The sequence below is a fragment of the Globicephala melas genome, chromosome 1 (genome assembly GCF_963455315.2).
Source record: "Globicephala melas chromosome 1, mGloMel1.2, whole genome shotgun sequence".
NCBI lineage: Eukaryota > Metazoa > Chordata > Mammalia > Artiodactyla > Delphinidae > Globicephala > Globicephala melas.
Window position 1 is genome coordinate 184,814,645 of NC_083314.1, and position 26,878 is coordinate 184,841,522.

General features: G+C 50.3%; 1 protein-coding gene across 5 annotated transcripts in view; it reads right to left on the reverse strand.

Moving 5' to 3' along the window:
* Positions 1-3,141: 3,141 nt before the first annotated feature.
* The window catches only part of AJAP1 (adherens junctions associated protein 1), a 125,576-nt gene continuing 101,839 nt past the window's right edge, over positions 3,142-26,878 (reverse strand). For 2 of the 5 annotated variants that reach the window (XM_030865806.2, XM_060283954.1), the window contains exons 3-7: positions 24,023-24,110; positions 21,533-21,775; positions 19,631-19,762; positions 12,107-12,561; positions 3,143-3,780 (exon numbers count right to left, since the gene is read on the reverse strand). In XM_030865806.2, the coding sequence (XP_030721666.1) occupies positions 19,690-19,762; positions 21,533-21,775; positions 24,023-24,110 (404 nt within the window). In that variant the 3' untranslated portion in view covers positions 3,143-3,780; positions 12,107-12,561; positions 19,631-19,689. Of the gene's footprint in view, positions 3,781-12,106; positions 12,562-19,205; positions 19,291-19,630; positions 19,763-21,532; positions 21,776-24,022; positions 24,111-26,878 lie in introns of those variants that run through there. The other 3 variants (XM_060283946.1, XM_060283948.1, XM_060283950.1) reach the window with 3 other exon arrangements.

The following is a 26,878-nucleotide window of genomic DNA, read 5'->3' on the forward strand; positions in this document are numbered from 1 at the left end:
ACATATATACAATGGAATATTACTCAGCCATAAAAAGGAACGAAATTGGGTCATTTGTAGAGACGTGGATGAATTTAGAGACTGTCATACAGAGTGAAGTATGTCAGAAAGAGACAAACAAATATCATATATTAACACATATATGTGGAATGTAGAAAAATGGTACAGATGAACCAGTTTGCAGGGCAGAAATTGAGACACAGATGTACAGAACAAATGTATGGACACCAAGGGGGGAAAGCGGCGGGTGGTGGTGGTGGTGTCATGAATTGGGAAATTGGGATTGACATATATACACTAATATGTATAAAATGGATAAAGAATAAGAACCTGTTGTATAAAAAAATAAAATAAATAAAATTTAAAAATTAAAAAAAAAAAAAGAAAGAAAGAAAGCAAATGCCGAAAAAGAAAAAAAAAAAAAACGGGGAAAGGGGAGCCTGCACTTTGCTGCCTGGGGTGCCGCCGGTGATGCAACCATTGTCTCCTGACAGAGCTGGTGTTTTAAGGAAGACTGTATGGTCAGTCATGGAAGCCAACCAGTGGCAGACCAGATATGTTGGAGAAGCAACACCCAGTCTATTAAAAGTTACCCTCTGCAGAAAGAAGGTCAACTTTAACTCCCCTAAAGCAGGGTTTCTCCATGTCGGCATTGTTAACATTTGGGTTGGATCATTCTTTGCCATCCTGTACCTGACAAAGGTATGGCAGCATCTCTGGCCTCCACATGCCAGATGCCAGTAGCACCTCTCCTCTAATTGTGACAACCAACAATGTCTCCAGGCAGCGTCCCTGTAGACCAGGAGACTTGTAGGATCTAGAATCCTGTGGTCTTTTTCAGCCTGGGTGGTTCGTTGAGTTGCTTTTGTGGTGGACAAGTGTTCATCTTTGCTGAATTGACTTCCTCTTGAGGGAAGTGATGTGGGCCCTTAGTTCCCCGTAAACATCTTTCCCTGCCCTCCCTACAGTTAGTGGTGACGGTTGCTGAAGAAACCTTGTGTCACAGGCCATGTCCCTCCAATACTCCGAGAGGGGGAAACATCTTCAGCCTCCCTCCAGCACCAAAAGGTTTCTGCTGGGCTTACACATTTGGACACCCATCATGGTCAGCTCTGCCAAATGTATTCAGCTATACTGAGACCCCATATTTATGTCCTTGGCTTCAGTTCAAAGGCAAGGGCTATACACACTAGCAAATGGACTCTAAAATCCCAATTTCCCTCTCTCACTGGTGAGAAAATTGAATTTATTTTGATGGCATCCAGGCTGTTGATTTGTTTATATCAGTTAAATGACCAAAGTGGTATTGTTTTTTCTGCTTGTTAAAGACAGTTATGTATCCCATTCATCAATGTGTCTCAGGGCATCAAGCCCCTCACAGACTGAGAAGAGGGTCTCCCTGGGGAGTCCTTGGTCACCACAGCCATCTGCAGGCTCACAGCCTCAGAAGCCAACGGAGGCTCCCAGGGTGAGAGAAGAGCAAAGGCAAAGGCACCGCTCCTAGAGGAGACGGAGTGGAAGCGCATCTGTCCCCGCTGTGCTGGATGAGGTAACACGTAAATCACCTGTGGGTCCTGCAGTGGGCACAGGGTGTGGGCGGGGGAGGGGTGCCACCTACACTCCGGAGCTAATTAGCGGGGAAGGATGCTCATTCGAATTTGAAAGGAATCCTCTACCCCCTGCTTCCAATCGTTGGCACATCTGCATCCTTGAATGTGTTTTCCTTCTCAGAAAAGATGGCCGAGGCCTCATTTCGCCAACTCTGCAGACCTTCAGCTGGGGTCCTGAGGTGCAGGTCAGCTCTTTTGTGTTGCCTAATCCCTGGGACCCCAGCTCCCTGCCCCCTTCTCTCCTGTCTTCCTGAGGCTGGATGTTGGCCTTGGCAATGGATGTACCTAAAGAGGGGCCAGGAAACTTAGCAGCTGGTGAACTGTGCTGCAGAGATGTTTCTGGAGGTCTGTGAGGCCATGGCTGGAGGTGGGCAGATGGGGTGAGGTACTGGGTTCAGCTCGGCCCCACCCCCTGGGCTAGGGGTCCTGCACAAGCCAGGTGAGCTCCTGGTATCTTGGGACAGCTGATGGTGTATAGGACTTTGGCAGTGTGTTCAAGGGATCCCCAACACTGAGACCACAGCAGGTGTGTGGACAGGCGCTGTCCGAAGAGGAACGCTCTGGGCTGATAGTGTGATTTCCTGAAAAAAGAAGACGGCCTTAATTAAGGTCCCTGCTTTCTCAGACTCAACCAGAGAGCCTGCAGCCCTGGGAGCAGGGAAACCTCTGCCGCTGAGGCAAGGGCATCCTCTTTTAATCCTCATCAGTGGAGCAAGGCTCATGCCCACCACCAGAGCAGAGTGCAGCCTGCATCCCCTGAAGGTGAGGACAGGCTTTTCAACCTGGGCGCTGTGGACATCTGGGTCTGACTGTTGCTTTGGGGGCCATCCAGTGTGTTGTAAGATGCTTAGCAACATCCTAGCTTCTACCCACCAGAGTCCAGGAGCAACCCCTCTGCAGCGTGACACCAAAAATGTCTCCAGACATTGCCAGATGTTCCCTGGGCGGGTAAGACTGCCCCGATGAAGAACTGCTGGGCTGGTGGCAGGGTCCGTACTCACACATCATGAGCCTGATCTGAGCCCGTCTTCTGTCTCTGTAAACTATGCGTGCTCTGTGTGTCCCCTGGCTCAAGGATGGGCACCCTTCCTTGGCACAGATAGGCACAAATATAAGTTTTGTGCCTCTTTTCCTCTCGGGGGCAGTTTCCTCTGCAGGAAATCTCTGCAGATGTGAGCTGGACTCAGACCATCCACAAAAGCTCAATGGGGAACCCCCAGCCTGCTTTTGGGGGTAATTGTGGTCTCGGGTACAGTGCTGTGGGACTGTCCCCGTTGGCACAGACTCGGCTACAAGCAGCCCAGGACCCACACCCGGAGACCCGGAAACGTTTTCTTTGTGGTTGAACTGGGAAAGAATAGGTTTGGAAATAATGAATATACAGGGAGGAAATCTTAGAATATGTGAACCATGACATAGACATGAATACCCATATTCTTAGAGTAAGTTTCATATAATACTGTTAAAAAATAAATCAATAGACAAATAGCATTTAGAAAAAGTCGTTTTGAGGTCACGGCCTGAACTAATGGTGATTCTTTTGTCTCTTTTTTTTCATATTATGTTTTTTTTTTTTTAATAGCAACATCAGAGTACTAAATATACAAAGCAAAGTTGATATAGGTGCTGCATTGACAATATTTTCCAAATTACATAGTCTTGAAATACAGAAACAACTTAAAAAAATCTGGAATAAAAGTTCACCTGTATGGAAGTCACACCCAGCCCCCCAACCCCCACCCCAATATATCATGTAATTTCTGTTTATTAACATAATTATGAGATGCATTTAAAGAAAAACACAACAATAAACTACAATAATTTGTTTCAGGAAGATGATATATAAATATGTCTATAAGGACAGCTGAGGCATAGATATATATGTATAACACTTAGAGAGAGAGACTTCTGTTTTTCTGTGGAAAAATAACAAGTGATCCATGTAAAAGTATAAATAAACAGTAAACAGTTTATTGTATCAGAAAATAATTTAGGAAAATCAAAATAAACCCAGTGTTTCTATACATGAGTGGGAGGAGGGGAGGAAAATAAAGTTCTAAAACATTCAACTTAACAGCTGTGAAAATGAGCCAGGGTGGCCATCACCATTGACCTTCTTGTCCTGTGGTTCAGGTTCATGGTTTGTGAGTTTCCTAGTTCCACGGGTGAGCTGGGGAAGAAGAGGGAGAAATGGGTCCATGTTTAAATGTATGTACTTAGACCTGGTGAATTCAAGTGTGGTTCAATCACACGAGGGGTATCGCAAAGAACATGGAGCCTTCTGGTTCTCAGGTCTTTGACCCTCAGATAGATGCCCCATGTGAAGAATCCAGCCAAGAGTTTGGATGTTTCTCTGAGTATTGTGTGTATACCCCCCCAAACACCCAGATGTGCCCAGGGATCCATGCTTGACGATGGATGTGAAAACAAAACATCCAAATGGTTGACTGCATTTTCCACTTAGTCATAGAGGCATTCTCATGATCAGCAAAGACTTGAGTCCATGACCAGTTAAACCGGCAAAGATGTGCTCAAATGCGAATTGGACTAACTTTTTAAAAAACGTACATTGGAGCCAGCTAGGTCAACCGTGCTTACCATGGACAGATCTCTGCGACTTGCTGTCTCTCGCTCAGCCCTTCATGAACAGGTTCCACTGAATTAGACAGTAACTGAAGGGCTTCCGACGTTTCCCTTCTGTTTGGTTATTGATATTTTCTAAATGTTTTCAGTAAACATTTATTCCTTTTGAAAAAAATATAAAAGACTTTGGAAAGATAAGCAATGTGCAGTCTCACATTTCCTCCAACGTCCAGTTTAATGCGTTCTGGGTCTAAGTCATGTTCAAGGGTTTAACTCATGTTCAACAGTGCATGTGTAGAGAGACAGAACATCAGTTAATCTCTTGTCGATCCATGTATCAATCACGAGTTAAGTAAACTTAACAAAGTCATTCAAGGTCAGGTGAGGCTTGGCTGTTGTTCTGCTTTTCCTTTAAATAATTTTAGCTAAAGGTTAAGTGTGTTCTGGGCTCCATCGCCCACCATCTTTTTTCTCCAAGGGAGGCAAGAGGAAGAAAGGATTACAATGGGTTTGCCCAAAAAAAGCAGAAAAAAAAAAAAACCCACAACACTCTCTAGTTTTTAAGAAACCAATTATCCAGAACCCAAAACTGATTACAATATTTTCCCAAAATCTCAACGTTTCATTCCCAAACTTTGCAAGTTCCCATATCTCCTCTCCCCACTACTGGAGAACATCTCAGGGAGAAGCAAATGCCATGGACAGTGCTCATCTTCCCACCAAGCAGAACATGTATGCATCTCTGAAACCTTTGCTGAACCCCAAGCCATTCCATGTCATCTTGTGCTGGGAATTCATCAAAGGATCAAATTTATGGTCAGTCGACTGAGAACCGATTTCGTTCAAGTCCTTTCACCCTTCTGGCTTCAGAGGAAGCAACCCAAATGCACATGAAAAGCAAAAGAACAAAAGTAATGAAACAAAATGTGTTTTCTGTAGGACATGACAGTTCAACTCAAGGCGTGTGTGGCCACAGGTGGGCTCTGTAAAGCCTGCTGACTTTTCAAAACCAACCACCCATCCCTGTCTTTAAGGCCCTTGACTGGCAGTTGTGCTTGTATGTGGAAATGGCACAATATTTAACAGTGCCTTAGAAATCTCTCCTTTCCAGAACTTTCATGTCAGTTCATGTCTACTTGCTGTAAGTTCATCATGAAAAAAATACTCACGTTGCCTTGTAGACCTTAAGTTGTAGGCAGTCACAACAACACTTGATGTTAGAAATCCATAAGCCTAAGGGAGAGATAATACAGAGTGGAGGCCAGCCTAAAATAGCCTTTGGAGGCAGAGGGAGAGAGTTCTTTCTGGTGGTAGCCGCTGCCACACGAAACCTTGTCAAGAACAATGCTATTGGTTCACTGCTCTACTGCTATGTGGATTCCAGCAACCTAAAACTTCAGAAAAACCCCTCTCTCCTACTCCAATTAATCCCCCAAAGGCTGGAAATTGGGTTTGGGGTGTCAAAATGGCTTTGAAGTTGTCCCTTTTGTCTTGGGACAATGGTGGTTGTTCTTGTAGTTTCCTGCGTGGTGACTTGAAACAATTGTATCGGGGGTCCTCAGAGTGTTCCCCATCCCAGACTTTTAGTGGCAACAAGTCTTCATGGTACATGATGATGCCCAAAACTAGAACTTAAGATTCATTTCTCCCATGAAAAAAGTTCTCCCCACTTCTCTGGAAGCAATAACTTGCCACAGTCAGTAAGACTGGCGTGAACTGCCAGTTCACCAATCCCAAAGCTACAAACATCAACACTGAAGAATCTACTGCAGAATTTCAAAAGTCCGACAGAACCCCACCAGTGTGGACAGTCCACATATGAATGAAGCTTCTGGGGAGTTATTTGGTGTTGCAAATATTTGGGTGTTGATAAGAATCCAGGTCTCCAGGGGATTTTATTTTTAAGACAGAGACCACCTAGGAAAAAATAATTAACTTTATGAAGAAGGGTTTCCTACAATCTGACCTTCTCTGCGTCCATTCCATGACTCAGCAGATATTTTACTTTGAGATTCAAGATAGGAGCAAGAGTTAATTCAGCCCCAGGGGATGTCTTAGCAACCCTCTCGGCTTATCCTATTAACCCATTCAATTTATGCGCTCCATGGTACATGTGTGTTCTGATTCCTACCTACATGGAAGAGATAACAGGGCCATTTACAGGTTCACTGACCCTTCCCCCACTACTCACTAGCTATTTACACTCCCCCCACCCTAAGTGCTAGAAAGCTTTGTGTCCCTGATGGCAGGGCTGGCCCAGTTTATACCCCCCTCTTAAGCTGAGGCTGTTCTATATAAGACTTAGATTTATGGATTCATTCAAAACTACCCTGTTGATTCTACGCCCAGTAACTCTTGGAGCATTTAACAGGGAAACCATCAAGTGGGAAACGCAATGGGGCTCCTGGAAGGATTGATGTTAGCATTCCAGCTCCAACACAGACACATATTCTAACCCAGATGACCATGCTCTTCAGTTGCCTTTACAGTTGGGTGTGGGCCATGCGTTTACAAGTGTGAAGTGTGGATTTGTCGCTGTCGTGGTGTCTGGGAATGCATGGAGAGAAGGCCCTCGCCCCCAACCCCGCTCTGTCCACGTACTACTGCCTTCAAGAGCCCACACAAGCATCTCACCTGCCTTCTCCTTGCCCTTTCATATTCTTGGCCCCGTTGTGTGCACAGCTTTCTCATCAGTGCAGACTAGCTGTTGAACCTACTCAACTACAGTGAAGCAGAGTGGAAGGGGGTACGTGTGAGCCCACCCCCTACCCTGGGAGGCTGGCTGCTCTGGCGGGGCTGCTCCCCTGACAAAGTGTAAATGTTACAGCTGCCCCTTTGGCATAAAGAGAGACTGGCCCATAGTTAAATTTCTTACTTGCATGCTCACATGATGACCGATTTGAACTCTGGAGTTTAGCTATAGTAGGCTTGCTGGCTGGTATCTTTCTAGAATCATTTGTGGTCCAAAGAACTCAATCTTTCTGTTTGTTTAGTGGGTGGGGTGATCTAAAAATATTGCTTCTCTCCCTACACCTCTGTTTAGCCCACTCTTTACATTCAAATGCAAACTCGAAACCCAGAAATGCAAAACTGCCCAACCATGCCTTACAGTTTTTGGAATGAAGGGCTGGAAGCATATTTCAAAATGGCAATCAATCATTTAAGACCTGGATGGAAGCCCCAGTAATAACGCTGAGTGTAACTAACACAGAGATCTTGGCTCAGAGTAGGCGAAAAAGCACAAGTTGGGAAGAATAATCAAAGATTCTCAGATGGTGAGAGTTTGGCTCATTTATGTAGGCTGTGCTATTTACATTGGAAAACAAACAAACTATCAAAAAACAGTACGGCATAGGAAATTGACAAACTGCACCGAAGTAACCACTCCAAAATTACATGAATCATAGCGTGTTTTGGAATAAAAGCAGATGTTGTTTAAGAAGTATGTTACTGAATATGTTCTGTATTGAGGTTGAACTTTGGAAAAGGCAGCTGCCTTCTCTAATGAGGAGGGGTGGCTCTCCCTGGGGCCCCTGGTGTCCAGTGTGCCTCCTCTTTGTCCTTGAATTCCTTTGTCCTCCTTGAGACCTGGTTGACCTAATGGTGACTTGACAACCTAGGGATGGGGAGGGGACCTGGGAGAGAGGGGGACAGCCATCCAGGAGGAGACCCAGTTCATCACCTGGGTGACATACCTCATCCTGGTCCCATCTCTCTGTTTCCCCTGCCGTGTCACTCCTTGCTAGAATGACTGAGGGGTGGAAGAGCTTGTCATGACTAGGACATCTTATTCCTTGGCACTGAATTTTTATCCAGGAAATAAGAGTAAGGCATTCTTGCTCCCTCAATCTCAGACCGACCTTCAGGAAGCAAGTGATGATTTCCCAGTTGGAAATGATGGCCAGATGAAGAAACCCATATAACTCCCATTTCTCTTTCTTTCTTTCCTATCATTCTGCTCTGCTGCCTTCCTATCACTCATTCGTTCTATCGAAATTATTGTTTGCTCTGTGTCAATTGTCTTCCTCTATCTGGCACAGAAAGTAAAACCCACAGGGGCAGGACCATGTCCATCTTGCTCCTCACTGATCACCAACATGGCAGAAGATCAACAAGTCTTTGCTGAATAAGCAGATGGATGGATTTTCAGCTAATTGCAGGAGGCACAAAGAGATGTTTCTCTCCTAAGTGCATATAGGAGTAGTGCCTTCTTAAAGAACCCCCATGCTGCAGCAAGAATGACAGCTGAATCTCAACAGAACTCAGTATCTTTTCCCATCCTAACTTGTGCAATAGCTCCTTGGAAGAGCCAGGGAAAGAGAGCCCAGTGGAACGTCGAGACTCACTTAGGCTGAGATCTCCCTGATGAAAGAGTGTCAAAATGTAGACAAAGAAAAAGTGTGTATGCATGCCGTTTTGAAATGAAAGGTATGAGAAGATCCAGCCTGACCATAAAAGAGCTGCTGGTCCCAGCCCTGAACCTCAGCCCTGGTTCCTCTTATTATCTTCCAAGATAAGCATCTTGAGCTATGGATCATGCTGAACCATCTGGGAGAAGAAGCGAAAGAGATGGAATATCTCTATGGGCAATAGAGTCAGATAGAGACCACACAGGGCAAAAGGGTCTATTTTCTATTGTGTCCATTTCATGAGCTAACACATGGGAGTGGACATCCACACACAGAATTCCTGAAGACCAAAACCTGTAAGGAAAGTTCTGATTGATGTTGAAATGTGGCCGAGAAAGAGTAACAAACTTGTCCGAAGTAAGAATGTTTGAAGAGGGCAAGGTCCCTGCAGTAATTACTGAATTCCTGGTGGTCAAATTCAGAGAGGTGGCGGGATATGCTGATGAGTGTAGGCTTCTAAGTTTAAAATGTTCCGTGGAGGACCGAGATGAATGTCTGGGAGTTGAAGGCAACCCAAGAAGTCCACCCGCACTCAGGACTGGGAAGGACTGGAAACACTTCGGAGAAAACATGGCTTCCTAAGTGGCCTCTCCTTTGACACTGCTGGACTCTGAGTCTGGTAGGAAAAGGTCAGGAGGCTTTCCTGATCTTGCCTGGAGCATCTTCCCCATGGCACTCAGAACTTGTAAATGAAAGGAATTACACTCGTTATTTCAACCAGATAAAAATGGCGTCAAGTACACACGGAAGTGATTAAGCCTAGAGATAGACTTGACCACACAGCAGAGAGTTCCTGAAAGCCAAGCCCTGTTGTTTTAAAAGTTTTAAGAGTCGATAGGTAGGCAAGGGACAGAGGTGATGTGCTGCCCAGGGGCTGATGATTGTGGGGTTTCAGACTCCCTGAGGGGATAAGATGGAGGTGGACACGTCTTTGGGGACCTCACCAAACAATATGGTGAGTACCTTCCTTTGAATACCTTTCTTGAAGAAGAAAAAAAAAAAGCTAAAGCAAATGTAAGAACTGGGGCCCTGGGGCCTAAGAAGTTACAGCTCTGAGGTTGATCACAGAGGGATCGCTGATGGATTCTGAAATCCAAGGAGCCTAGAAGAGGGAACACTGACTGACCCAGGACAACACCCCAGGGCTGAGGAAGGGTGGCCGGGTCAAACTCATCAGACACAGATACATGCAATGCTTGGACACGTGTACACGGGGCCTGATTCAGGGAAAATACCACATTGTATTGTTTCATAGACTTGACTGTGGGTGGAGCTGAGTTTTGTAAGCCTGCTCACTTTCATTTGTTATCTCTTTGTATAGAGATCATGTTTCCAGGTAACCATTAAAAAAATAAAATAAAACATCTCTACACACACTTCCTCAATCATCATGAAATGGTAGCTTTCCCCAAAGTGGATTTGTCTCGACAGATGTTAGACTTCCCGGTGGGGAACTGCAAGTGTGGCTTGTCTGGTGGCCGTATGTGTGTCCCCCAGCCCTGCCCTGGGCGCGAGCCAAGGGGCGTGCGTGTGTGTGTGTGTGTGTGTGTGTGTGTGTTGGGGGCGGGAGGGGGTCGTTATTCTCAGGTTCCTTGCAAAGCTCGGTACCACCTGGTGCTCAGGCATCCCGAGGGCAGCCTGAGGTCCGGGGAAAGGGCCGAGCTGCAGTCAGAGGCGACGCAGTAGTCGCTGAGCTGCATCCCTGCAGGAATCCCAGGTTCTGCTGTCAGTGGTAGAACAGGCCCCTCAGCCACCACCTTCGTCTCAGAGCATCTGACACAGAGCGGCAGGTCCCTCGGCCCTGAAGGATGCTGACAGGCCTCAGCTGGTGCTCACACCACGCTGTGCTCGCCTGAGTCAGGAAGGCCCCAGAGCCGCCCTCCAGTGGGAGAGTGACCCGAGGATAATGATGTGTGAGCTGGATGCTCGGTAGAGAGTGTAGCGCAGGCCGTGCAGTGAGTCTAGAGCCTGGAGGCGATGGATGTCAGGGATGGATGTTTGCTGCGTTCTGTTCAAGCTTTGCGGGGAGATGGGAAGTGACAAAACGAAAACCAAAAATCCTACTTTTGGAGCAGTTATCACCAATACCGATCTTAATGGGTGTGACAAAAATGAGGTTTTCCCTCCACGGGCATCATTTTACTCTCCCATATTTCAAAAGGTACCAAAGCCAACTTTTCAAGCACATTTCAAGGTGTTGCAGAGGGAGCCTGGTGGAAGAATCAGGTCACCGGCCTGACCAATAAGTGGGAGGGCGGTGGGGGGAGTTAGTTCCCTGCCTGCCAACCTGGTCTGAGGCAATTGCAAGCCCTACTGGTGAAATCACTCATAGGAGACAGGCCATGTGCACCGAATCTGGGGTCCCCAGAAGGAGGACACGCCCTCTGTCTAATTGGGAAGCACGAAGCCCAGATAGACACCCCCATCCCTTACAGTGCCCCCCACTAACCACACGATGGGGCATCAGGGCGCCTTTGTAAGGTGGGGGCTGGCAGGGAGTATTTTCAGTGAAGTGTGTGGTTGGGATCCTCTGTAAGGAGACTCCTGTCTGGGCCCCTATTTCCACTGGGAGGCTCCACAGTAGAATTCTTGATGGTAGAGCACACAGGTTGACCAAGGGAGCCGACAAGAGACAGCATCTTTGCCACCATCTGCACCAAAATTTAAAGTCACTCGTGGGCTCAAGAAAGAGCAGGCAACCTCTGAGTGCCAACATGTGGGAAAGAAATGCAGAGTACACTGGCACTCCTTGCCAAACGAACGGGGAGCTCACATATTTCTGAGTTCTGCTCTGACATATGCACACACATTACAAGGATCTATTTCTTTAATTTTTGCAACTGGAAAATTTCTTTAATTCGGTCTATGCCTGTATAACACAAAGATGGCCAAGATCCACCAGCTCCCCCCCCCCAATCTGACACTCAGGCCCATCTGTAGGTGGCTGGCCACACACGTGTGCACATGGCTATTAGGTAGCTTCTTCAAACAAGTCAATGAAAAAAGATCGTATTTATGTGTATATAGATTACGTACATGTATGGATGTATATAAAACCATGGCATTCTTCGTTCTGGCCCAAGATAATAAATCACACATCGCGCCACTCACCAAACGCCTAGCAAACGCAGGACCTGCCATTCAAGGGCCAGTTGGCGTGCATCAAGGCCACCTGGCACGGATGGCAGTGGGACACCAGGTCACCAGGAAGAAGACGCTCGCTCGCGGAACTGCATTTCCGATATATGCATATATATGTGCGTACGTGTGTGTGTATGCACATGTATGCCTGTGTGTGTTTGCGAAGTAGAAAACACCAGTTCGTTCTGTTCATACTAAGCATGTTAAAGAAATCAGATTTTGTGACCGAGAACACATTTTTTCTTTAAAAAGGAACATTGAAGGTCTTCAAAAATTGCTACAGTACAAAAAAGGGGTGTGTGTGTGTGTGTGCATGTGTGTGTGTGTGTGTGTGTGTGTGTCTTTATATATTTATATATGTACATTAACCAGAAAGAGCAGCTCTGTCGGAAGAGATGCCCGTTCCTGTTTTCTGTAAGATTTCTCCTCGCGGTTTGCTTGGCGTCGGCTTTGTCACCAAGTCTCTCGGGTCAGTACATGGCACATAATGGTATTATTGGCACAGGTTCAAAATCGCAGTACAAATCCCAGCTTCCGGTGTGTCCTCCTGCCCTTTCTCTGTCTCCAGCTCTTTCTCTTGGACCATCTTCTTTCTGTTCCCCAAAGAAGCTCTCGGAGAAGGCAGTTCCCCATAGGCGTCGGCATTTTTATAAAAATATATTTGGCCTATAGCGTCCTGCTCTGTGAGTTCCCCACCGGCAAACAGAAGTGGTAGGTGTGGGGACACTCCCCTTAGATAGTTTAGTTTTAGGTTTTGTGTTTTTTTGTAATTTGTAATTTTTTTTTTTTTTTTTTTTTACAGGTTCACCAACGGAATCCTGCATGGAAAGAAAACAAGGAGAGATTAAATGGCAGCGAGCTGAGGGCAGGAGGTGTCTACGCAACTCCTCTGAGCCTCGGTCACCGAGACCCAGGTGCACAGCTCCCTGGCTAATGACACTCAAGTGTCCTGGGGATGCCAAGGCTGTCTCACTGGACGTGGTCACCAGGGGCTGGTACACATGCTAGGAATCCCGGGGGGAACCTCATGTTAACTACGGTAACGGATGGAGTGGTCCTCCTGCCTACGTGGGAGGGGGTCTGGGCTTCACAAGAGGGTGCTAGGCCCACCCCCAGCATTAACTTACAAGGGGTGTGGCACCCCAGGCCTGCAGGTGACTGAATGCATCCAGCATCCTGCTCGCTCCCTTTCAGCTCCCACCACCACAGGCAGAGGGACCGCCAGCTCCACAGAGGGGCTATGGGAAGCAATGGAGTCCATTTCAATCCACTGCTCAGCTGGACGCTCGCTGAGGCTGGGACTCAGGAGAGGTTAATGGATTGCGTCAGAAAAACCACCTCCCGGATCTCCCCAAGAGGTGATCTTGCTGGAGACAGAGAGAACGTGAACCACCATGCTTGCAGGCCAGGTCAGAGGGCTGCAAAGAAGCCGGCGGCTCTTGCCCAGCCTGGGGTGCCACCTCGGAAAATGGGGACGCCAGAGTCATCCTACCTCAGTGACAGACCCCGAAGTCAGCATCCCCCAGGGACTCAGAGAACTACAGCCATCCCAGGCACGGCCAGGTGGGTCGGGACGCCCCACGGCTCGGGCCAGAGGGGCTTTGGCTCAAAGCTGCAGCTCCATTATGAGGATGGGGCCACGCCTCTCTCTGCTGTCACTCAGAGCCCTCACCTGCGCCCACACTGCAGGAAATGCGGGCCCTCAAATGGTATAAAGAAGAAGGTCATGGCACCCTTCTTCGAAAGAGACTAGGGGGTAGGGTTCTTTCTCCTGAATCAAATAAGCCCCTTGGGTGATCCTCGACAGGACAGAGGGCTGAAGGGCATCCAGGTGGGGTGACACACCTGCAGCCCGCAGGAGAGCATCTGGTCAGCACTGACTCCGTCATCTTCTCCAAGGGCATTGGCATGCCAAAGTCTATTCCACGTGGGGAGGGGGTGGCGGTGCCCATTCCCTCTCCAGGACCCCTCCCAGTCTGGACGAGGAAGGCAGGGCCCCTGCTCATCACCTTGCCTTGCCTTTTACCTCTAAATGACACCTGTTTGGGCAACTCCAGGAGGCCAACATGGGGCATCTACTCATCTCCTGTGGGATGGCCTGCCCTGCTGTGAGCAGGGGTGTCATCGCGTGTGATGAAACGGACATCCCGTCAGATGTGTGCTGGACCACTCTCGGCAGCATTATTCCAGCTGTGCCCTGGCCCCTCCCGCCCCCTCCGCTTTCTAGGATTTGGGGGTGGGAGGTGGTTAAAACAGAGAGGAATGTCCCTCTTGTATGTCTATCTGTTTTCTAATTTTTTTTTTTTTTGCGGTACGCGGGCCTTCCACTGCTGTGGCCTCTCCCGTTGCGGAGCACAGGCTCTGGACGCGCAGTCCCAGCAGCCATGGCTCACGGGCCCAGCTGCTCTGCGGCATGTGGGATCTTCCTGGACCGGGGCACGAACCCGTGTCCCCTGCATTGGCAGGCGGACTCTCAACCACTGCGCCACCAGGGAAGCCCCTTTCTAATCTTTTGAAAGTTAAAAAAATGTGGAGACAAATCCTATGTGATACCCCCTTATATGTGGTCCCTAGAGTCGTCATGGAGATGAAGAGTGGAATGCTGGGTGTTAGAGGCTGGAGGAGTTAGTGTTTAAGGGAGACAGAAAATCAGTTTGGGAAAATGAAGAGTTCTGGAGATGGATGGTGGTGATAGCTGTGCAAAGCAATTGTGAATGTACTTAATGCCAGAGAATTGTCCTGTTAAAGACAGTTAAAATGATCAATTTTATGTTCTGTATATTTTACTACAATTTTAAAATTTTTAAAAATACATTGAAAAAATATGGGGACACCAAAAGCTGGGCCTAGTGCCCATTTGCCCAGTCCTGGGACAGTCTCCGGCTTGAGCTGCTGCCTGCTGTCCCAGCAGCAGGATGACCACCGCGCCCCTCTCCACCCTCAGGAGGGTCCAGGGTGGGGCTGTGAGCCACAGGGCCTCCTTCCCTAAGAAGGAAGGTTTCCTTGAGAACTGTAGCCTGGGGCTGCTCTCCTGTCCTTTCTTGTGACCTTAACCAGACAGATCAAGGGAGGTGCGGCTTCTGCTCCTTCCCTGGGGCTAGTGTCTCCTAGGGGTTTTTCCAAACAGATATTATCTGCCACTTAAAAGTCTCCAGTGCTTCTACAGTGTCTCCTCAGATTCTTCAGGATGAGGTCCCGCCCCTTCTTCCCCCATCCCTCCCTCTCCCTCTCCCTCTCCCCCTTCCAGGTGGCACCCTGGCCTCAAATCGCAAATCTCCTACCTGAAGTCCCCCAAGTTTCTGCTGACGGTCACCTCCCTGGGGAGGCCTTTGCGGATACCCTCTCCTTTCCTAAACATGTTCTCTGTTTCATTTCTGTTAGAGCATCGGTTCTACGGCTCCTCAGGCACAGGACGACCTGCACTGGTTTGTATCTGAGCATGTATATGTCACATATCACCCAAGTGTCACAGGGTGCCTGCCAGGTCCACCTAGGTTTGCCCAGGTGCCAGCTTGGAGCCTGGCCTGGGGAGAAAAATCAACACTGGATGAAACTCGGAGAAGAGGCATCTCTGTGAAAGGAGCGTTGTCCTTATACCCTTATCTGCCTGGAATGACCTTCACATGTTGCCTGTCTGGGAGGATGGATGGAGGGGCTCCTGGGCCACATGGGGGCCAAGCCTCTTCCAAACCTTCCAGCATCTGCTTCTATCTGGCATCTCAGGATGAAAAAAAAGGAGAGAGAGAGAGAGAGAGAGAGAGAGAGAGAGCGATGGCTCCAACTCTGCGCCTTGAGTTGCCATTGGAACAGCAGTGCTGGCTTCCTGCAGAGGTGACTGTCCCCTGCAAGAAGAAGGAGGGGTCTGAGGCTACCTGGCCATCTTCCAGGCCTGCCCTACATTCCAGCTGAAACCGGGCTGCTTACACTCAGCTCGTGGAGGAGGGCTCGGGTTTTTCTGCTCCAAAGGCTCAGAGCCTCTCAGCCTGGCAATAACCCTGGAAGGGGCGGGAGGGGGAGGTGCGTCCTGCTTGGAGAAGGGCACCGGCGAGGTTGTGTACCCGGCGAGGGTGCGCATGCAAGACTCTGGGCCAGAAAGCAAAGCTGTGGCTGCTGAGAGATCTGAGCAATCGGATCCGGGATGAATTCTGACTTGGGAGAAACCAGTGCCCTCTGCTGCCCAGAAGGGGATGCTCGGCTCCTGGGCACCCCCGGGCTGCGAACCACACAGGGGGTCCTGGGCTTAAAGATCAGCATCAGCTTCTGCAGAACACAGAGAACAGGCGGAAGGCAGCAAGGCCTCCTGGAGCGTGGAGCCTCTAGCTAGTTTCTCCACTTCCCGAAAAAAGCTCCTTCCCCACCGGTTTCCTTGGTGCTGGTTCTCAGCTTGGGGAGAGAATGCTTTCCAGGAGGGTCCGGATGTTGCTTTGAAGAAAATGTTCCTTTGATTTACAGAAGCTGGATATTCTGTTAATGTATTTTTTAGAACACAGTGGGAAGGCTCAGGTGCGTTTTTTTTTTTTTTTTATTAGTTATATCTTTGGCGTGTTTTTGAAAATAATAATAACACATGATTTATTTCTCACTTGCTTCGGATGCAAGAGCTTTTATGACTTGTCAGGCTGGGTTCGGAATGAAGTGGCCTTGGCAGACGGAAAGATCTGAACACTGATGAGGTTTCCTGAAGTTTACTCGCTATGTGAAAAATGACAGGAAATTAGCCCAAGAGCCAATGAAAGGTGTGTGTCCAAGGTCCCTTTCCTCGGAGCAGGAAAGGCCACCTCATTTTGTCTTGTCCAGAGCGTTCAATCAGGCTCTACCACGGAGGGGGTTGGAGGCAAGAGTTTGCCGGAATCTCTCGTAGAGGTTGAGTCTAGGCAAACAGGCTTAACTTCTGCCCAGGCTGGGTCACCCGTGTGCACAAGCCCCAGCACTGGGTGGGGCTCAGGTCCCAGCTGTACGTGTGGGTTAGCGCGCACACGCAAGACGGTGCGGTAACAAACTGCTGTAGCGTCATTAAAAATGCATTTGGAGAGGCTTAACAGTTATGCAAGAGATAAATATCTCCGCTGGCTCTTAAACCTTAATTGAATGTTTTAGTATTAATTGCTATTTATTTAAGGGACAATAAGAACCCCAGTAAATCTGAACCGTCTTCCTGGCTCTTCACCACTCCATCTTCATGTCCAGGCACTAATTGTAAGCATCAGGGATACTTTGAATCCAAATGCTTTCCTCCCAGTGAGTGATAAACAGTCCGTCCGAGACACAGCGAAGGGATGTGGAAGCATTTATCAAGGACTAACAAGGCTGCTCGCGGGGTCTTCCTGGTCCGTGTCTGCGGGAGGAGATGGCTGGAGGCAGCCGTTGCCCCGAGTCTGCAGGCACGGTGTCTGAGCGTGGCCAGGCTCCCAGTAAGTCTCGTCGCCTCTTCTCACCTCCCCAAACTGCCCACCTGAGATCCACGTGAGTGGGTTGAACTCTTCCAACACAGAGGTGCCCCCTCCTGTAGATGGGGGTGGTCCTGAAATAGCTCCTCGGGCGGAGCTGGGAAGTGGGGTCCAGACACCTTCTGGAGAACATGGTCCCCAGGGCCAGCTAGGGTGGCACGTGGGGAGAGCCCACCCCACTCCTTCTGTGCCCCATGCTGCTGGAGACAGAAACAGGCTAATGGGACAGGAAGGTCTTCTGGAGCAAAGACGTGAAGAAAAGCACTTTTTCCCCCAGTTCGATTTTCTTTTAAAGCCGGGGAGGTGGTTCCAATATTCCGATGTGAATGAGGAGGTCCTCGGCCCAGGCGTTTGGAGGCTCGGGGGCTGGCCTCCCACCTGCAATGTCCCTGCCCCGCAGAGTCAGGCTGAGTGTCCCCAGCAGGGATGCCAAGGCAGCTGGAAAGCCCACCCTCATCTCCCACAACCCAAGCCTCTTCCCACTTGGGGTCGGGCCGGGGACAGAATGGGGCAGAGGCGTCCACGGGGGATGGCAGTCAAGGCTCTCTGACCGGTGGTCGGAGCATGGCCCTGGAGCCAGGTGACCTGGGGTCACGTGGCCCTACCACTGACAACCTGACTGCCCTCAGGCAAGTCACCTCCCCTCGCCGGGCCTCAGTTTCCTCTGTAAGATGCACTGCTGAGAAGACCGAATGAGTCTCTAGACATCAAGAGTGCTCCAGTGAGCTGCCATGTGAATGTCCCATTAGGGAACTGTCCCCACCCCGCCCCAGGTTGGTGCTACCTGGAGTGGAAGGCATGTCCACCTCCAGGGCCGCAGGCCTGCAGCTCTTGGAGGAAGAGAGCAGAGGTCTTTGATGCGCACGGCTGGCATCTCCCAGGTCAATGCCTTATGCGTTTATGCATTTTTGAAATCCCTACAGAGATGCTGGTGCCCACCTGGCCACCCTGCAGAGGCCTCATCAGGCAGGCAGGAACTCCGCAGCTAACGGGCAGGCTCCCCATCGCTGGCCTGGTCAGAACTCCAAAGGGAGCTCACCCGTGGCCTTAATGAGGAATCATATCCAGGCAAAGTCACACATTTCTGGTGGATGAGCCATGCCCAGGGCATCTGGCCCTTGAATGCTGGGGACAGACCTCCTCTCACCTGCCTCACCTGCACATCTCAGCAAAGGCCTTTGGGTGGGGAGGGTCACTTTCCCTTTTAATCTCATCATATTCCTTCATCCACCAGCTGAACACAGAGCTAAGTGGATCATTTTGGCTTTGGGACAGGAAGTGAGGGCTGCAGATTTGATTTGGAGCAAAGATGCAATTCACTAGGGCTGGGATTAGGAACTGATTGATTCACACCTGCTTCTCAAAGCAGCTGGGCCCCCCGGACCCCAGCTAAGTGTTGCAAGCAGAGGCCTCTGAGGGCCCCATGTGCACCCCAAGAAGACACCACCCTCGCCCCAGGCCCTCCCCTGACTCTGACAATGGCATTTTCCGCTCAGTCCCCGTATCAGAGGATGAGCAAAAGTAAGGAAAAAAAATTTTTAAATATCAATAAGCCTAGAAATTGGGTTCCCTACTCCTGGCAGGGATCTGACGTCACACTTAGAAGGAATATCTGGGGGGGAAAAGATGCTCTCTGTGGATAAGCAGATGTCATCCTTTGAAAAACCTATAACATCAGAAGAGAAAACGATAAAAAACCAAAAACCCTGGTTGCCTCTATTGACTGTGCATCCAGAATGTGCAGTCACGGGGTGAGATGCTCTTTCCCCCAGCAGCTCGCGTGTTTGGGAGGTTCGGCACAGAAGAAAGCAATTTAACGTGAGCATCAAAGTCAATATCATTGAAAGCAAACCAAATGTTCCTATCCAGCAGAGCGTGGAAAACTCATCCTGTTTTGGTACCTGTCCCTGGCTTCAAATTAGTAGATGTCTCAACTCTTCACTTTCTTTCTTTACCATTGTCTTTCTTATCTCTTATACTTATATTTCAAAATTGTATTTTAACTCCACTCTGTGTTCTCCCACCTCTCCCCGCCATGTAAAGATGTGATGGAGGCGTGACGTCTGCCCACTAGGCTGGGGCCCTGATCTCTTCTCATTGCTGGAAATGAGAGGTGTACTTGTAGCTCGTTTCCAGAACCGGTGTTCCCTGCCCTACAGGCCATCCTAGGGGGTGGAACGGCACTGACGGAAACGGGCAGGGTGCCAAGCAGGGGGTTCCTGAGTCTGTTACTCCCTTCCACCAGGACGTGGGGCATTTCTAACGAGTGCAGCAGAGAGACCACAATCCCAACCCTCTGGTTTGCATCCAGAACGGTGATGCCCTTGGAATTTCACCTGCCATGTCCAGAAGGGCTCCCAGTTATCCCAGAGGCGAGACGGGGGTGGGAAAGGGGAGGCCAAGGGAAAACCAATCAAGGTCCAATAAAAGAGGTACGTACCATAAAACAGACACATGGCGTCTGCCCTGCCCCCAGGAGGTAAAAAAGCCTTCGGCCAGTCAGCAGGAGATTTCAAACCATTTCTCAGACACAAAGGCCACAGGAATAAGATGCCGATCAGAAGAAGAGGGTCTGCAGTAAGCAGAAAAACGGGCTCACCAGGGCTGGTACATAACACCTGACAACCAGGTCGGCTCAGACCTGTGGCAGAAAACTGGCTTCTCGAGTCGAAAAGAATCCCAGGAAGGTGATGCTCGGCCTGGACCCGCTGGCCTCCCCTCCCCACGCTGCCCAGGGCTCCCTTCTAGCCTGGAAGGCCTCGGAGGACACGCAGCCTGAGGGATCCACACGTGGGAGGAATCTGGTGCTGAGACCCACGGTGGTACCATCTCCAGATTTCAGTGTTTGATTTCCAGGACAAGGCAAAGCTCAGGGTCTCTGCCTCTGAGGGCAGAGATTCCACCCACTTTACTGCACATTCTAGAGAGGGCAGGGCCTGATGACTAAAACGCGCACCCCCCCGCCATCAGGCGTTGCATCCCCTTGAGACCGAGCTACCATTTTCCAAGGCCAGTGAGACCCAACAGAGCATCGCCTTCAGCCCCAGGGCAAGAACCTGTTCCATCCAGCGCTTCCACACCAGCCAGCTATGCCCACCCTGCACGTGGACAGGGCTCTCCTATGACATAGGGGCAGAGAGAGACACAGCGAAACACCAAGACCCATCCACTCCCTTCCCCCTCTTCCCCCAAAGCCTGAAGCACTGGTTGGCCGGGATTTACATCCAGACAGGCACACACGCATTCAGTGAAATGGTTTGAAAATCCTTTTGCCAATTCTTTGTGAACTCGTCCTTCTGGAAGGCTGGAGTGCAACCCACGAGCTCCCCAAATGCTGTCGAGTAAAAGCAAAGTCATTTAGAAGGATGGTCCTGAGGTTTCTGCTCTCTGAGGTTTCTCCACCCTCCTCCTCTGGGGAGGGAGCATCTCAGATAGACAATACGGCAGAGTCTGGTGTGGAGACACAAGGAGAGGAGAAGCAGAAGGTGTTTAAGGAACACCCACTCGCTCTCCAGGACAGGACAAAGTGACATTAACTACGGGCACAACAGCTGAAGGTCCCCCCGAGTCTCCTCGACCTGGGTTCTGGGAGAAGCCCCGTAGGGCACCTTGGGCAGTGTCCCCAGCCGCCACTCCTGCCACTGACTGTGGGTCCCTCAAGTCAGCCTGGTGTCCTGCTCATTTCTTCCTAAGATCTCTAAGTTATCGGAGAATTCTTTTTTCTTTTAATTTACAAAATGATTCATGAGTGTGTGCTCCCTTTAAAAAAAAAATAGCTATTGATGTTTTAATCTAATTCCGGATAAACCTTCAGAAGCTGACTCAAGGGTTTCTTAAATATTCCCAGGGATGGTTTTAGAGGCATGTCTTCTTTGAGGGATTACATATGATTCATAAAAAGGAGTGTTTAATAACCGGGAGTCTGGTTGGTATTTGATATCTTTGCGAGATTTGCTGCTGACATTTTAGCGATGGGGGTTCAGAGATATTGACCGGGGAGGGGACCGACCGTGATTTGTTGACATTTGGGAGGCTTGAGACTGTGAGGCTGGCTTTGGAGTCTGCACCATAACGCCCGCTCAGCCTCCGCCATGCGGGATCCAGGGCCGGGTAAGACAAGTCCGTCCACCAAGCGCAGGGGTCTGGAAGTGAACCCCGGCTGCTGGATGTCTTAGCACCATTTTACGTCTACTGTGCCCCTCTGGTCTCATCTCAGCAAACTTAGCTGCCTGCGTTTGCTTGGACCATCACAAAGAGATGGGAAGGCCGCCTGACACAGATGAACAGCCCCTGCATCCCCAAGAGGGGACAGCGGCCGGGTCTGGCCCAAGCCTGTGCTTACCGGTTCCCGTTAAACGTGGATTTGTACTCCCCGGCTGGGTGCAGTGTCTCGTCGGTGTACACGGGCACAGACGCCCGGACACACTCGTGTGAACACTGGAGGGTTTCGTTATAGGCCGTGAAGATGTCCAGGCTGCTGGGCACCCGGGCGGTCGTGAAGTCCGTCAGGTTCTGGCAGCTCTCCTCCTGATGGTTTGCCTTCCGCTGGTGGCTGTTCCTGCGAGGGTTCCCGCTCTGGGCGCAGCTGGAGGAGAGAGGAGTCAGGGTGGGGGTGGGGGGATGGGCAGACGCCGAGACCCACAAACACCTCCGGCGCTTACACTTGGAACCTTTATCTCCAGGCATGAATTATACATCATTTAATATTAAATGGTAATTCCTGGCCTCTTCAGAAAGATCAACCACAATCAAGCGATCAGCTCTTTTTTCAAAAAATAAAAATAAAATAAAATTTGAGTTTTAAATGCGGCCATTATTGCTGGGAGGATTAGAAGGTAAGGGGTTGACCTGTGTTATCGGAGAGCGGAGGCCTGGTTTGGCCAAAGAATGTCAGCTTGGGCAGAGGCGCTGACTCAGTTTCCCCAGGAACACCTGGATGGGATGGAAACTGTGATGGGTGCCCATGGGGAAAGCCATGTGCACAGGTCAGGGTGGCCATCGTTCATTTGGAATGGACAATGCAATTATCTTTGGGGAGAGTTAAAACTGGGGAACGCTTATCCTCAGCCCCTCCTCTGCCCAGGCTCACAAGTCGGAAATGAAACTGGACCATCGGGACCTATGGAGAGAACTGTGCTTTGTGCCCCAGGAAGTACCCACCTTAATTCCCTGTTCTTCTGGACCACAGAGGCTTCCAGACGCTGTGTAGACCAGACACGGGGGTCCCACCCTTGTTGGCCAAGGGATTTGATGGAGAAGGTACGCAGGGACCCCTCCCGACCCCCGGAGGGGCAAGTTCACAAGGATGGAAGGAAGCGCTATCCCCACAGAGGAGGGGAGAGAGGAGGAGACGGGGGGCGCCTCATCAAGACAGCAGTTCTCCTCCTTTCCCCCCCTTCACGCTCAGAGCCTTTGCGAAGCGAGGGGGCTCTGCAAGGGGCGGGAGTGTGAGCCCGTCTCCCCATAAATTGTGTTAACTTCCTGCCTTGTCTTCCCAATGAGAGGAATCCTGATTGCTGGTGGGGAACATCCACCCATAAATGGAGGTAAGAAGATGGATGTGGAAGCCAGGGGACACCCCCAAGGTCACGGAACCACTCATCCACCGCCCTGAGTTGTCCTTCCCAAAGGACTCTTTGAGGGTTTCCTGTAAACCCAAAAGTGTGGGCAAACCAAGAGGAAGCTTGCCTGCCTATTACAAAGTCACAAAGTCCGAGGTCTCCTCTGGGGGAGGGGCTTTCCCTCACCAAGATGGCCAGCGGGACTGGACCCGCTAAACATCCCTGTGGTCCAGGGCTCCGGAGCCCCTTCTCTGGACAGCCAGCCTTGCCCAAGATGCCCTGTTGGGAGCTCACAGTTATCCTTGTCATCTGCCCCAGAAAATGCCCCGGGTCCTGGGACTGCCGGCCATCAGGAGCGTCAAGGCCTCGCTAGTCTGTTCTGGGTGATGCCACTCCCCTCCCCACCCTCTCTAATCCTGGAGACTGGCTTTCTCTTGCATTTCCATGCATTTCTGTTACCTGGAGGCTGCAGGTAACAGAAGGATGGGAGGGCAGCTCCCTCCCATCAGCCTGTCTGACTTCCTACCACTGGTCAGCAGGGGGATGATTTGGGCGTATGACTCTACAAGGGCCGTTCAGCTTTGATGTTAACAGGAGCCTCGTTTGCTGGAGGAGTGACTGCAGGCAGACAGGGGCCTGGGAGGCATGCGAGCAGCCGGGTTAGCCAGAAGCTCCCTGATTTTCCCAGGGGTGTAGCAGGTGTGTACACCCAGCCAAGGCCAACCTCAAAGTAGGCCAATTTCCAGGAGGAAATAGGCAAAGACAGGCCGCCTGGAGCAAAGCAGTAACCTAGTTCAGCAGACACAGAACGGCTGTGAGAAGAAGGCAGGAGAAAGAGACCAGGACAGCCCAGGACAAGGAGGGGCAGGCAGGGACCCCACCCAGGCTGCTGGTGGGAAATAAGGATAAACTGCGCTGGGAGGGTGACATTCAAAGGTGCACTGGGATCCAAGGGATGGGCTTTGGGAACAGGACACCTGCTGCCTGAGGAACTAAGTCAAGGAGGCCGGGCTCGTGTCCTGCTGCAGAGAAAGCCACCAGAAGGGCAGTGTCAGAGAGCGACACCCTCACCAGCCAGCCAAGCTGCCCGGGGCAAAGGTGAGCGGGTTTAGCAGATCAGGAGCTGCATGCTGTTCTCCATCCCAAACAGAAACAATTCCCTGGGCTGTGAGCCGAGATCGCGTTTGAAAAGTAAGGACTTTTCTGTGCGTGCTTCCCCGGGGACCCCTACTGATCCCCGTTTCCAGGCCAGAAGGGCCGAGGATCCTTACCAGTTTTTTAAGACAAGAGTTGTAATCAGAGCAGCTATGACCATGATGAGGGAGACGGTGATGGTGATGATCTGATGGACCGCCAAACCTGGAAACAGAGAAAGGGGGAGGGGGGCAATGAAACCAGGGGCATGAGATGAAGGGGCCCAGGAAGGGGTGTGTGGCGACCTGTCCCATCAACCCGGCTCTGAATGCCGGGTCCCATCTTGTGCACACACCCTAGCAGGGGGCCCACGTTGACAGGGCCTACCACATGCTGTGGGTACCGGGGCTGCTCTCACCTGGAGCCCAGGAAGGGAAGCCCCAGCCTGGCCTCTCTCAGTCCCTGAGCTATGACCCGGCCCCTGGGCAGCTGTGTCCTTTCTTGCACCTGCCGAGCCCTTCACCTGGCACAGGTAAGCACTGTCACCCCTCCTTTCTCTCCTCCCAACCTGGGTAAGTTCTGCTCCTCAAGTCTGGGCACCAGGGCAGCTGGCCTGCAAGTGGGAGCAGGGTTTGGCCAGACCCAGGAGGAGCCAGTATGGCCCAGGATTTACTGGGAAGGTGGGGAAGAGAGACATGTATGTTGACACCCTTATAGACTCAGGCACTTGGGTCACTGGGGAGCATCTTCCCCCTTCCAGAATACTTTCCAAGAAGTTCACTGCCAGATGAGCTTCCAGGGAATAAAAGATCCAGGCCCAGCCGCAGATGCTTCCCGAAGTCCCAGAAGAGGATCTGCAGTCTGGCCTCGCGGCTCCGTCTCCACTTGTGTGTGTATATACGTGGTGGGGGGAGGGGACAGGGGAAATGGCAGGACAGGGACAGCAGGACTGGCCACTCCAGAAGCAGCCAGAGCCCTGACCGAGAGCTGTCTGCAAACCCCACACGAGGACCAGGATGGCAGAGGACCGGAATTCTCTCCTCTGCCCCCCTCCTCCTGTATCATCTTTCATCAACCACAGATGCAGAGGGAGAGAGAAAAGACAGGCCGGTAACACCTCTGGTCCCCTCCCTGGCTAGGTTCCTGACAATTCATCTGTTACATCCTTTCTGGGACGTGGACACTAGGGTTGAATCTGCTGGTCAGTGAGGGACACTTGAAAGGTCCAGGGCTCTGGCCCCACCCTCCTCCCGTCAGCAAGAACCACGCCTGAGGAGCTGGGGGCCAAAGGCTGTGAGGGGCTCTGCAGAGACCCCTGCAAGTGGCAGCACCCTGCCCCCTGGGAGTGCTGACTCCCCATGTTCTTTCACCTCTGCCATTTGAGTGTCTGTCTCTCTCCACTCCAGACATCCATGTGCAGAGGCCTACCCATCACACTTGAGAACCCGGCATGTCCTGGGGTGAGAACCCCGCGTGTGCATGGTCCAGTGTGGAGGGTTTCAGAGTGTAAGATTTTTCTGGCGGCCTCTCAAGGACACAGTCTCACAAACAGGTGTTACGTCTCTACCGAATATGATCCTCATGGGGGGAGTTGTTAATAAATGATTCAAAGTTGGCATGACCAGAAAACAAGCTTTCTCTTCCTGGCGGCCTCTCTTCCAGGCTATTTCTGTTTGTCCCAAGGAATTCCCTTCCTGAGTCCGCAGGATAGGCACCACTTGGAAAACGAGAATACTCCATGAATGCCATGGGCCTCTCTTCATTCATTCTTTTATGCATTGATTCAAGAATAATTTACTGAGCACCTATAGCATGCCAGTCAGTGACAGTCTTGACCAACTCAGCCATGGTGTCCACCCTCAGGAACAGATTCTCCGGTGCACATTTTTTTAAGTGGCAATGTTCACTGTTGGTTCTGGCCAATGGCTTCCCATGCACCTGTGCCCAATATGTGGCATGTACTATAAATTTCTGAGCCGGCTTGCCTTCCCTCTAGGACTGCCAAATCAGCTTGCCAGTGGGGCTGAAAGCTAGTTATGCCAATAGGGACCACCCTCAATCTCACCATGAAGTGCCCAGCTGCCTCAGTAATCTCTATGTATTCACCAGCTTCCCTGAGACCCAACTCAGACTTTGTTGGCAGAGGGAGGTTGAAATGGATGTCCAGTTTAATGGACAACAAGGAAAGATGCCTGCTTGGTCTTCCCTCACCCTCCATCTACACAATCCTTCTGGTCCAGTCAAGAGATGGCCATGCTGTCATGAAGAGTATGTGCTCATCCTGTGTCTGTGCTTCCTGTGATGAGAAGGAAGCTGATGATGGTGATGGTGATTATGATGGTAGTGATGCTGATGATGGTGGTGATGATTATTATGATGATAATGAAAGTGGTGATGATGATAATGGTGATGGTGCTGTTGCTGATGGTGATATTGATGATGGAGTTGGTGATAGTGGTGATGTTGAGAAAGCGGTGATGATGGTGATGATGGTGATGGTGGTGGTGGTGATGATGATGGTGATGATGGTTGATGGTGGTGATGATGGTGATGATGGTGGTGGTGATGATGGTTGATGGTGGTGACGATGGTGATGATGATAGTGGTGATGATGGTTGATGGTGGTGATGATATGGTGATGACGCTTGATGGTGGTGATGATGGTGGTGATGATGGTTGATGGTGGTGATGATGGTGATGATGGTGGTGGTGATGATGGTTGATGGTGGTGACGATGGTGATGATGATGGCAATGACAATACTGATAGTGATTATAATGATGAAAGTGGTGATGATGTTGCTGCTGCTGATGGTGATGATGATAATGGTGATGGTGCTGTTGCTGATGGTGATAGTGATGATGGAAATGGTGATGGTGATGATGGTGGTAGTGATGATGGTGGTGACACTGATGGTGATAATGAAGGTGATCGTGATCATATTGATGTTGGTAGTGATGATGGTGATCACAAGTATGCTCAACAAGTATTAGC